We start from the raw sequence: 12,635 nt of genomic DNA, 5'->3' as shown, positions 1-12,635 counted from the left end.
ACAATTTCTTTTACACATGAGTAAGACATCATATGAAGATATACTTCTAAAGATATGTTCTCAAACTTTCTCTACCCTAAACTAGAGGTATATGACTAGGCATAAAATAAAATTACATTAACTTCTTTGATAATTAAATAATTAAGCTGATATCAAGTTTACAGTCAGCAAAAACCCTAAATCTTTCCACCAAAAGGTATAATCCAAAAGCAGTAATAAGAGAAATATTTGTTTTACTGAGGTGATTGTCACACAACATAAAATAACCACTTTACAGTGGACAATTTAGTGGCATTTCTTACATTCACGATGTTTTACAACTATCACCTCTATCTCCAAAACATTTTCATCACTCCAAAATAAAATCTTATTCCCAGTATGCAGTTACTCCCCATTCCCTCCCCCCTGACCCCCAAGACCCTGGCGAACACCACTCTGCTGTCTCTGTGGGTTTTCCTATTCTGGATATTTCATATAAGTGGAATCATAATATATGGTTTTGAAGGTTCATTCACATTAGTGGTACCTCACAGCTTTCTACGGCTGATAATATTCTCTGGTACATATGCACAATTTGTTCATGCGTTCATCTGATGATGATGGACATGTGGACTAGTTCCACCATTTGGCTATTGTGTATAGTGCTGCTATGAACACTAATTTTTTGGGGTTTTTTTTATTGTGGTAAAAATATACATACCACAAAATAAACCATTTTAACCACTTTTAGATGTACAATTCAGTGTATTAAATATATTCAGTGTTATACAAGCATCACTACTATCAATCTCCAGAACTATTTCATATCCCAAACAGAAACTCTGTTAAAACATTAATTCCCCATTCCTTCCTCTCCCTCAGTCCCTGAAAATCGCCATTTCACTTTCTTCTCCATGAATCTGACAAGTCCAGGTACTTCAAATACATAAAATTATATAATGGTTGTTCATTTACACCTGCCTATTTCACTATTCATATTGTTTTCAAGGTGAACATCAAAATTTTTCATGAAACAAAAATACACATTTCATATTTAAAAACGACTAAAGTATAACACCATAATCAAACACCAACAAGAGCATCAACAATGTGTACAAAGCACCTTTTGCTGGAATCACTTCATTCATTCCTCACAACTGCTCTGTGAGTGGGCTTTACAGAGGAAGAAATGAGCTTCAGGGAAGATAAGTCATTTGCCCAAGGACAGGCAGCTGATAATACAAACATGCATGTGCCAAGTCTTCCAACTCCATCCCCAATCTCCCAGTCCCTTGGAATCAATAGAATTGGTGGCTTCCTAGCCCACTACCATGTCACTTGTAAGGACAGCAAGAGAGACCCATGTGGAAGGAAGAGCCAGGGAAGGCTCCAAGGATAAGGAAGATCTTGAGGCAGAACTTGATAAACTAGCTTTTGCTAGAAAGAGGGAACAAATGGACATCCCAGGCATCTTCATGACCATCAGTGACCTGGGTGCAGATGAGCCTGGGTACTGGGCAAAGAGGAAAGAAGCAGGAAATAGACAGGAACAGTGTGTACCCTGATCGAATTTGAAAGAATCCTATCTTTCATTCCCACCTATAATGGATTATCTTAAACAAGAACCTTTGTTCTTTTCTTTTCTGCTTTTCCAGAGTATAAAGATAAATAAAATTTCAGCCAAAAGCTACATGTGCCCCTAGAACTTCCTAGTTGGCATCAGCTGCAGTCAGCATCATCATTTTCCACTGCATCTTGGACTGGAGGAAGGATATGGAAGGGATGAATATCACTTCACACACATTACAGCCAAAATCCTGATAGAAACCAAGTAAGCACTAAAGTGAATTTAATTCATTTATTTGACTACCTATGCCATAGGCTACCGTTGCCTTTAAGATAGGCTTCCACAGAGCAAAAAAATAATAAAAGCAAAAAACAGCCTCAGCTGGTGAATGCTACCCAACCACAATTTTCTAGAATTTGTTTCATCTTTTCCAAAAAGAGAGAGAGAGAGAGAGAGAGAGAGAGAGAGAGAGAGAGAGAGAGAGAGAGAGAGGAAGAAGTGGGGCTTACCTAAATAAGCGCTCATGCTCACCCGAAGCGGGGCTCACCGGAAGCCGGGCACATAATCTCCCGCAGCGGGGCTCCCGCGTAACCAAAGCGGGGCTCGTGCTCACCAGAAGCGGGACACAAGCTCATCCAATGCAAGACTTAAATTCAAGAACCGCGAGATCATGACCTTAGCGGAGAAGTCAGGTGCTTAACCACTGGGCCACCCAGGAGCACGAAAGAGAATCTGAAGCAGGCTCCACCCCCAGCACGAGCCCTCTGACCTCACAGCTGTGAGAGATCATGGCCCAAGCCCAAATGAGTCCAACACTTAAGCTCCTACCCAACTGAGCCACCACCCAGACGCCCCGAAAGTTATGATTTTGATCACAGTTTGGAGCAATACTGCTAAAAACCTAAAGGCATTCAGTTTAACAATCACCCCTTGAAAACGAAGTTTAAAAATAATCTGTTTATTACAAAAACAAGAAGAAATGATGACAGGAGTGAAGAATAGGCATTTTTCAATCCGTGGATATTAACGATTCATAGACAGAAAAACTATAGTTTTTGTATTAATAAAATGGCATCTATCAAGATTAAATAAGAAAGACTTTTTGGACAACTCTATATATTAATTGATGATATATCAAAATAGTGCCGAAAGGTGAATCAATGAACAAGAAAAAGTTAAAATAGCTTCGCCTCAGTGCTGGAAATTCAATAAGTCCACATATTTGAAAACCAAACACAACAGGTTCATTTTCCCCTTGCGAGAATTTTTCTTTGTCATATACAGAATATATTAACTTTTAAGCACCTTATAATTGAAAAGTAAAGAAAATATTTTAGTATATAATTTTCTATACTATTAATAAAGCTATTTAAAAAGAAAACTATTTAAAAGTAAAGTTTAGACTTTAAGTAGCCTGGCACTCACACACCATAAACACAGAAGACAGACATCTCAACCCTAAACTATTTATGATAAACACCTATATAAGGAACAAAGATAAAACTTCCATATAATTTTACTCCGTAAAAGATGTAGGATACAATAGGATACACAGCTAAGGACATTATTAACGTCAAATACAAATGACGTCCTTAGACCAAACAGAAACTATAACATTAATCAGAAAGAACACCTAAAAAATAAAATATGCCTTCCTAACTAGACTGTTCAGTTTTGTTTATTTTCTCTGCTTAAGATAGTTATATTTATTTGTTACAGGGTCAGATGAATGTAAACGGAACTAGCAAGCAATTGTTACAAATAATCACGATAAGAAAACAAACAGAAATGTAACCAGAAAAATAACAGTCCCTGGTTTCAGTTTCTAACTCACAACCCCAGCCCCTTTCCCCCCCCAAAAATAGGCAGAAACTTTACTAATACAAATTAAGAGTTGGCGGAATCAAGGGAAATGCCGCTCCATGGTATTATCCAAGTACTAAAAATGAGCGACACACAGGAACAAAGCAGTACTTTGGTATTATGGTGCCACCCACTGGCCAGAAGTCCGCATAGCAAACAGGAAACCCAGACATTAAAAAGAGATTATTAATTGGAGTAGGACAGAAAACAACACTGACATTCTAATTCATCACAGCATCAGGAACGTCTAACAAAAAAGAACCACCCATATTATTTATTATCACAAAGCAAGAGAGTAACTGTTAAATATATTTACAAGGGTAAATTTTATTAATTTTGAAATGCAAGTCTACAATCTCCAAAAGCTAGGATTTGAATCTTTTAGTCAAAATAATTAACATATAAAATGTCATTTCAGCCCTGTAACTGAACATATAAATAGTCTTTTTTTCTAAAGGTTTATTTATTTATTTTGAGAGAGAGAGAGAGAGCAAGCAGCACAAACAGGGGAGAGACAGAGAAGGAGAGAGACAGAATCCCAAACAGGCTCCATGCTGTCACCACAGAGCCCAATGAGGGGCTTGAACTCACGAATTGTGAGATCATGACTGAGCTGAAATCGAGTCAGACGCTTAACCGACTGAGCCACCCAAGCGCTCCTAGAAATAGTCTTAAGCAGAAGATGCACATTTGCATTTTGTTGCTAAGGAAGAAATTATAACATTCACAACATAATTAGATGTTAATACAGTGTTAGCCCCGCCTCCACCTTTTCCAGAGAAGTCACAGAATGCATAGAAAAAGAACATATCCAAAAAACTGGACTGAAAAACAATTTCACAAAAAGTCCTAAGAAAGAGCATTCTGATAAACTAGCATAGATGTTTTCTTTAAAGTACTACAGCACCTTTATAGTCCAAAATATTTTTACCTTAAAAGAATCCCCATTTCATCCAAATGACATCATTTCTGCCCTTCCAAACAGTTCTTTTCTTAAATGCTACCATTCTAAAAATCTCATCATAGAAAATGTTGAAGAATCACTTCTCGAGTACAACTTTCCCTCGGTAACACTCAGAATCACACACAAAGGCTTGGTATCCATTTTAGAGTCCATAGGACTCCGCTGAAAGCTGATCCCTAAGGACCATACTTCGGAATTCCTCCACGGACATGGCCTGGTCTTCTAAATTAGAATTCATGAATATGCTCCAGGCACTTGGTTCAGGCTTCAAGTTTCTTTGGCTTAATGATAATTATCATCTGGTCTGTAAAGCCAAGGTCTTTGCTCGCTCATAGATGACTGATTGCAGATAAGAATATGATGAGAAAGGTCACATTCCCACAGATGTAAACTGCTAACACCACCTTTTTAAAAGCATGACCCTGAAAGAAAAATTGAAATGTGAAAGAAGGAAACTACTATCATTTAGGTTTTTGTCAATAAGTAAGAAAAAGAGGACTTACTTCCGCTTCAGCTACAGTAAATGACTGAAGGATCTGAATTCTAGCATCATCCAATACTTCAACTGTCAAGAACAACATAAGTTTATACAGCTGATGAGTATGCCAGTAAACTAACTCTCAAAAAAAACCCCTGATGTGTAGTATTTGCTGATTTCCAGGGTATATATTCTCCCATTTCAAGCTACCAAATGTTGCAAACTTCCTGAATATGTAAGGCTCTCACAAATTGGGACAAGCTGGCTACAGCACACATTTGTCAAGAGACTTAAAATATGCCTCTTCTTCTGGTCAAGAAACACCATTTTGAAGTCTTAACAAACCATGTTTTAAGTACTTTTGTATTTTAAACAGCAAGCCGTAATGCAGTGGTCATCAAAAACCCCATCTATGTGACCCCATCAAAGACCAAAACTGGCAGGATAGATTTTTACTACTCAGCTCCAAAAAGCTCCTACATTCAAAATAAAGAGGTTTTGTTTTTAGAAGGCCCCCTTTACTCATCATTTAGGGCTTGGAAACTAAATAAGACACAAAGGACATAGCCCAGAAGCCAAGCTAATTTAAAATATCACCCATTCTCTACTAATTTCTCCACTCTTAATGGCTATAGGTATCTTGTAGGTATCTAAGACCAAAATGAACCTTGCCACTAGAAAGCTTGGGCAAAGTAAGCTCTTCCTGTTTAGCCTGCCTAGTTAGCAGCTATAAATTAGGTATATGGAAACCTAGGTGATGGCACACAGTACATTTATCAATTAGGCAAAATCCATCTGCAGCTTTGCCCTTGTTGAATTTGGGCATCTCTTCTTCCTCCATGTCTGGGTTCCCTCAGCTCCATGCATTCAGGACTCTCTGTGTACTGGCTTTAAACCAGCATACAAAATAAAAAGTACTCACCAAAAAAGACTTCTTCCCTAAAACCTAAAATTGTTCGTTCCCCTTTCACTCACAAATTCTAATGCTAATGAGTATAAAAACAAGGGTAAACTATTTCCACGAGTTCTAACACTGACTAATCACCACAGACATTTTTAGTGAGCTATCATGTAAGAGTCAACCATTAGTATCTAGAAACTAATTACAGTCCCAGAGTTTGTATAGAAGTGATTCTATGTAACATGGCTTTTTGTGCAGGTTACCTTTTCGAGAAAGTCGGTAAGCATGTATCTCCAGGACAATCTCAGTTCCAACATGCCAGGCTACAAATCCAATCATTGCATAGGTTTTCCATGGGCTAGGAAGGTTCAGGCCTGGTAAATCCATTCCCAGGAACATTGCTGACACTACATTTAGAAGAAAATATACATATATTCAAATGGAGTCACCACCAAGAGAAGTAATTATGTATGTACATGTGTGTTACATCAACTAAACACAGTAAGAGTTTATGAGATGAATTAAATTAATACTTAAGATGAAATCGTCAATTTAGTCTCTTTTTAATTGTAAGACTAGAAACGGTACGATGGGAAATTATAATCATGATCTACCAATTGTTTAAAAAGAGACACTCAAACTTTCCAAAAAGTTTTAAGTCTGCAATGTTGGAAGGGAGAAAAGTATGGAAATCATTGCTAACTATACTCTTCCCTCCACAAAGAAGCCCCAAAGACTACAGAAATGTGAGAGTAGGAGGTGTCAGTTTAGGTATCTATTATATAAAGCATAAAAATATACTGGATAACCGTACTTGACTTTTAACAATCACCTTCCCTGGAAGGTACCATCCCCACGGAAAGGATATACAGACAGCCCACCTCAGCCCAACTCACAAATGACCCTCAACTTGAGCATTTGGCCATTAGCACAGCTTGCTTATTCTGCTGGCAAAGGCAAATGCTAAAAAAAAGAAAAATCTTACAAGGAAAGTTTTAAAGCCATTTTTAAAAACCTTAAACTTACAACTGAAATAATGATTTAAATAGTTACCTCTAGAAATTACTTTCTGGATTTCAATGTTTAAGGCTGATTTCTCCTTAACAACCAATTACTCCAATTACTAATACATCTAAAAATCATTTAAGCCAAATTACAACTTGCAATATAAACAGCCAGCAATTATATATGAATAAGCGGCATCACAATTACTTACCTGCTATTATTCTAGCAGCTGTTCCCATACTCCAATGAGTCCAGTTAAACATTTGCCTTCTACCAAATAAAGAACCAGTCAATACTCTCAAAAGAGACAAAACTTCCATCAATTCCCAAGAGAATAAAAAGCATGCAATTTCCTTTATTGCCTGGGAATTAGATATCTGAAATACGGTTTAAAACATTTTAAAGTAAATATAATTTATCCGTGAATTTCATGAAGTACAAAGTATTTTCACTTAAAAAGGAATTTGTTTGCCAAATAATGTTAAGACCATTTATATATAAATGCTATAAGTACTTGGGGTGCCTGAGTGGCTCAGTCAGTTAAGCACTCAATTCTTGATTTCAGCTCAGCTCATGATCTTACCGCTCATGAGATCGAGCCCCACATTGTGCTGTCAGCACAGAGCCTGCTTGGGATTCTCTCTCTCCCTCTCTTTCTGCCCCTCTCCCATGTGCACGTGTGTGTGCACTCTCTCTCTCTCTCTCTCTCAAAATAAATAAACATTTTAAAAAAATGTTTAAGCTATAAATACCTTGGGTCATATAAAGGTGGCCTGAAGGCTGCCAGAAGAGGCTGAAGAACTGCCAGACCCACTACTACACAGCCAAGGTACGGGTGACAACCTGCATACTGAACAAAGTTACACCATTTCAGTGGTCTCAATCTCACCCATCAGTTTAAACCCTCATGTTAAAAATAATACACAGATGTAGTCTTAGGGTTTTCTGTAGCTTTAAACACTTACTATGAATAACAGGCACCATTCACTGAGTGCCTACTTTATACCAGGCACATACTTTACAGACATTATTACTAATGCTCACTACAATGCTTGACAGTTATCAATATCCCACTTTTAAAATGGGGAACGGAGACTTAGAGATATCAAGCGACATGTCCCGTGCCACGCAGTGTATAAACGGTGCTAGTGGAAGGCACGCAGAGTGCTGCGTCTCCCCCATTAGGACGTTAGATGATCACCAACACCAAACCAGTACAGTTCACCCAGGACTACTTAGTACCCTCATGTCAGGAGCAATCACCCCAATGTACGGTAACTATTTGTTCAGACCTCTGTGTTTCTCTGAGATGAAGGGTCTATATATATATGATTCCTTATAACTCCAATGCTTAATAGAACCCTAGTCACTCAATGAGTGTTGATTAACTTAATAACCTATATAGCCACTGCATTAAAATCTTATCTCCTGTGTTAGGAATGAAGGTCTAACATCAACAAAGTATCTCAACGGTTTTGGCTCCCCTCCTCTCTTAGAGATGCTGCACACCTGCTCAAAAGAGCAGACTGTATTAGCACAACTTAGCACGTAGCACAATTTTTCCACTTAAACACTTAGGAGAGGAACTAAGGAGATGCTCCAACCTGTGACATGTTTAGATGGGGGAATATTACAGTCTGTCGTCACTGACTGCTGTGCTTGGGTGGACTCTAACGGCTGTTATCTAGAAGAAGAATATAGTGGTTTCCAAGCCATGATAGGAAGCTTTGGTGAACGGGAATAATAAGCTGACAAAAGAACATTAGAAAAACACTTTCAAGCCATGGACTCACTTATACACAGATAAAATGATAACCAGGACCATGGAGAGGGAGAGTGCCTCTATCTCGTAAAACAACAGTAACAACTGCCACAAAATTCTTGTATATCCTTAACCGACTGAGCCACCCAGGCGTCCTCTTGTATATCCTTAGAATGTGCAGGAAGCTATTCTAAGTGCTTTCAGTTAACTCTCAATTCTCAGAAACCTGTGACATTGCTACTATACTGTCTCCTTTATACTCTCTTATTCATAAACTGCAAAGAATGCCAACTACAGAGTTCATAAAATAAGTGTTAACCCTTGACCCAAATAACCTACATAAAATAAAGTTCTTATCAGAAAATCTTCATAATTTTCTTTAAAAAAACAGGTCGACCAATTTAGAAACTACCTAAAAAGCAGGAGGGAGGTTTCCTAGTGACCCAAGATTCATCAGTCTTGCCCCTATACCAACAGCCCAAACTGAAATACAGTAAAACCTTGGTTTGCAAGCATAAGTGATTCCAGAAACAGGTTTATAATCCAGAGCACATGTATATCAAAGCATATTTCAAGAACAATTGTTCAGTGGTGATCATGTGACATTCAGCATCATATACTACTTGTATCACAAGACATCACACATTTACCAAGTTAAAATTTATTAGAAATATTTGCTTGTCTTACAGAACACTCACAGAACAAGTTACTCGCAATCCAAGGTTTTACTGTATTAAATTTTGATATTGAATTCTGACTGGCTATAAAGCTGGAAAAGTTGAATGGAGCACAGGCTCTGATCTTACGTATATCATTTGTTCTCAGTAAGCCTTATTCCTCCATTCAATAAATACTGAGGACCCACCATGTACCAGAATATGCTCTGAGTGCTTAAGATATACCAGTGAACATAACAGTAAATATCCTGGCTCTCATGTTAGCTTAATGGTAATCACAGAGTGAGTTAGAGAAAACCACTTAACAGCGTTCACATTCCTTAGATATCACACTTGGAATGTTCACCTCTTCACATTGAGAAAATTCATCCAAGCTATGTAGAGTATATATAATGTTTGATGTAGCCTAAAACTGTATTTCATTACCCAGTAATCCGCAATGACATCCTCACTCTGTCCCTGACCCCCAGCCATCTGGAATAGTCATCAGATGATTGAAAAAGGAAAGAAAGAGAGATGCATGCAATAGTATCTTTTACCCATCATTTGAGAATAAAACAGCAATCTCCTTGGTCATCAAAATTAATTTATATTTTTTTAAAAATCCTGCTTAAGAGATACTTACCCAACTCCAGCCTCTTCTGTAAATAAAAGGCAGAACAAAAGCAATGCAGGTGAGGGCAGTGGTTGTGAGCATGAGCGTCCGATGTACCTGCAAGGGTGAAATGACACCATGAGAATAGAGTTAACCATGTAAGGGACAGGAATTGGCGTGACTGTGGGGAAAAGATCATGGGGCGAGATTCACCGAAGGCATGCATTCGACTGACATCTAATGACAGTTTGTAGTGAGTTTTCAAATATTTTACTAAATGACTGAACTTTAAAGAAAATTCTAAGCTACCATGCCCATCAGTCAAAAGCATTTGCCAAGACTTCGTGAGCACAGAGCAGCAGGAATGGATATTTCATACACGGACTACACCTATTTGCCAAGTCCTAAGTTTCCTTCCTTTATTAAGCACCACCACCAAGCACAGTGCTCTACCAGATACAGTAAGACAGCAAGGAAACAGAGCTCCTGTCTCCCAAGAAGCTTAGGAAACAACTGAGTAGATGAGAGAAACAAATATGAAATGTCAATTAATTGTCTAAATCCTGAAAATATTCAGAGTGGAGTAGCAGTTGAGTATGCCAGGATAAATGGTGCAAACCAAAACCATCCCAGGGAAAGAAGGACATACAGTCACTCTACATATCACATGATATATACATACATCATAGTTTTAAAGGCAGTGAGGAATTTGAATTGGCAAAGTGAAGACACAAAGAATTTTCCAGTTGGGAATATCCACATGAGCAGATGAGAAACAGAGACAGAGACAGAGAGGAGAAAGAGAGAAAGTTAAAACTGCTTCAATAAGCAGTATTTTTTTTTCAAAAACATATGTGTACGTTCTGTCTCAACACATACTCACTGATCTTCCACTATCTGTGCAACTATCTATCCTCCATGACACATGAAAGATAAAGTTTTGCTTTGTTTTGAGAGGTGTTTATTGACTCTTGTCTATTAGGAGACTGCCTCTTCATCTGATGCAAAGGAGCAGCATGAAAAGGAAGACTTCTAGCTTCTCTTCCCACCCACAGAGGAGATAGAGGATCTTGATTAGTGAGTGAGGGACAGTCTAACACTGATGAGCATCAACCAGGACAGACCCCTGCTTAGAAATGCATTAAACCTGGCTATTTCTTTCTTCTGCTCTCCTATCCTCCTCGACTCCTCTATACTCAGTGCAGGAAGTGACTGCTCTTCCAGGCTCTCCCTCAACCAACAGACATGTAGTCAGGATCTTTTGTGTTCCCGAAGTCCATGTTAGAAAGGGGTGCACATGGCCCTGACACATTCTCCAATCCAGCCTGACCCTCATACAGTTGTCTCTATTTTGACCTCCATCAAGTATCTCATGTCTATTTTCAGTCGGTTAGGAAACCAAAGGACAAAATATAGAAATTATTAGGATTCCAAAACTAGAACTATAAACGACAAAAAAAGAAAAAGAAACATACATACTACATACATTTTCACATTGCAATGTTTAAATAATATGGAAATTGGATTAAGCTTTTTCTCCCACCTACCTGAAACCAACCTGCTTGACCAAAGAAAGGCTTTGACCAAACAGATTTGAAGAATCGAGCCATGAGCACACCTATGCTTACAGTAGTCATCCATGCCACAAACATTAAAGCACCTACGGGTGAGAAAATAGAATGGTTGACATCACAGACCAAGCTATTTCTTAAATGACCAAGCCAAGTACTAAGGAGATGGAAAACAATGAACAAAATACATTCAACGAATGTAAGCATAATCTAAAACATTCCATATATCACAGCTTTTACCACCACCGCTACTACTTCTAATAGCTAACACTTCTGTAGCTCCTACTGTGTGCCAGGCATTGCCTCTGAGTGCTTTACATGTATTAATCTAATTGATGTTTACAACAATCCCGTGAAGTAGTTATAATTTTTATTCCACTTTTGATGGGTGGGGAAACTAAAGAATTGTGAAGTTAAGTAAGTAACGCCTATAGTTACAAAGTCAAGGTTCAAACCCAGCAGCTGTGCTCTTGTCCATTACACTAAGATAGACCTTCTGCAGGTACCTCAGGACCTTCTCGCTTCTCATTCCAAAAAACAATGAAAAATGAATAGGCATGTTACGTATGAATCCAATTACTGTCAAAGTGGAGCTATTAGTAGAAGCAAATTATCAATAATAAAGTTAGTTTCAAGCTTAACTATGATGACATTTATTGAAACTCTACTGGAAGGAATAACTCTGGAGAATATAAAGGAAATACACCAAATAAGGAAAGATGCCCCTGCCCAATATTAATACTTAAGAATAGTATAGTATACACTACACTATTCCCCTACTTTTAAATTCCATCTTTTCAAAAATAAAATAGGCTATTTTGCAAATGGAGTCAACTTTTATCTGCGAGCCAGAGCCTTGTTTATAGGCTACTGCTCTTCCCGTGTGGTTAATTTCATCATTTTAAGTATATAATATTTACATATAGCACTGAGTAATTTGTATATCCTCAAATGCTTTGTAAATAATCAGTTCAACAAAACTGTATCTTTGAGCCTAAACTACTGTTAAACAATCAAAATCACAAAGCACTCTTCTATTACGAGCCTTTCTTTTAATAAATGTCATCATTAAGGTCTCACAAAAATTAAATTGATTAACCCAGTGATACTTAACTCTGGCTACACTTAGAAACAACTAAGGCAGGGGCACTTGGGTGGCTCAGTCGATTAAGTGTCTGACTTCAGCTCAGGTGGTCCGGGAGTTCAAGCCTCGCATCAGGCTCTGTGCTGACAGCTCAGAGCCTGGAGCCTGCTTTGGATTCTGTGTCTTCCT

At 38.0% G+C, this 12,635-nt stretch overlaps 1 protein-coding gene across 1 annotated transcript in view; it reads right to left on the bottom strand.

The window, feature by feature from the left end:
- Positions 1-3,993: 3,993 nt before the first annotated feature.
- FRRS1 (ferric chelate reductase 1) overlaps positions 3,994-12,635 on the bottom strand; it is a 33,403-nt gene continuing 24,761 nt past the window's right edge. The window contains exons 9-15 of the mRNA XM_029948726.1: positions 11,339-11,451; positions 9,822-9,908; positions 7,510-7,607; positions 6,969-7,027; positions 6,016-6,159; positions 4,877-4,938; positions 3,994-4,795 (exon numbers count right to left, since the gene is read on the bottom strand). Coding sequence (XP_029804586.1) covers positions 4,703-4,795; positions 4,877-4,938; positions 6,016-6,159; positions 6,969-7,027; positions 7,510-7,607; positions 9,822-9,908; positions 11,339-11,451 — 656 coding nt within the window. The 3' untranslated portion in view covers positions 3,994-4,702. The remainder of the gene's footprint in view (positions 4,796-4,876; positions 4,939-6,015; positions 6,160-6,968; positions 7,028-7,509; positions 7,608-9,821; positions 9,909-11,338; positions 11,452-12,635) is intronic.

This window comes from Suricata suricatta, chromosome 8 (genome assembly GCF_006229205.1).
Source record: "Suricata suricatta isolate VVHF042 chromosome 8, meerkat_22Aug2017_6uvM2_HiC, whole genome shotgun sequence".
NCBI lineage: Eukaryota > Metazoa > Chordata > Mammalia > Carnivora > Herpestidae > Suricata > Suricata suricatta.
Note: the sequence above shows the minus strand (reverse complement) of the source record. Positions and strands in the feature narration are given on the sequence as shown.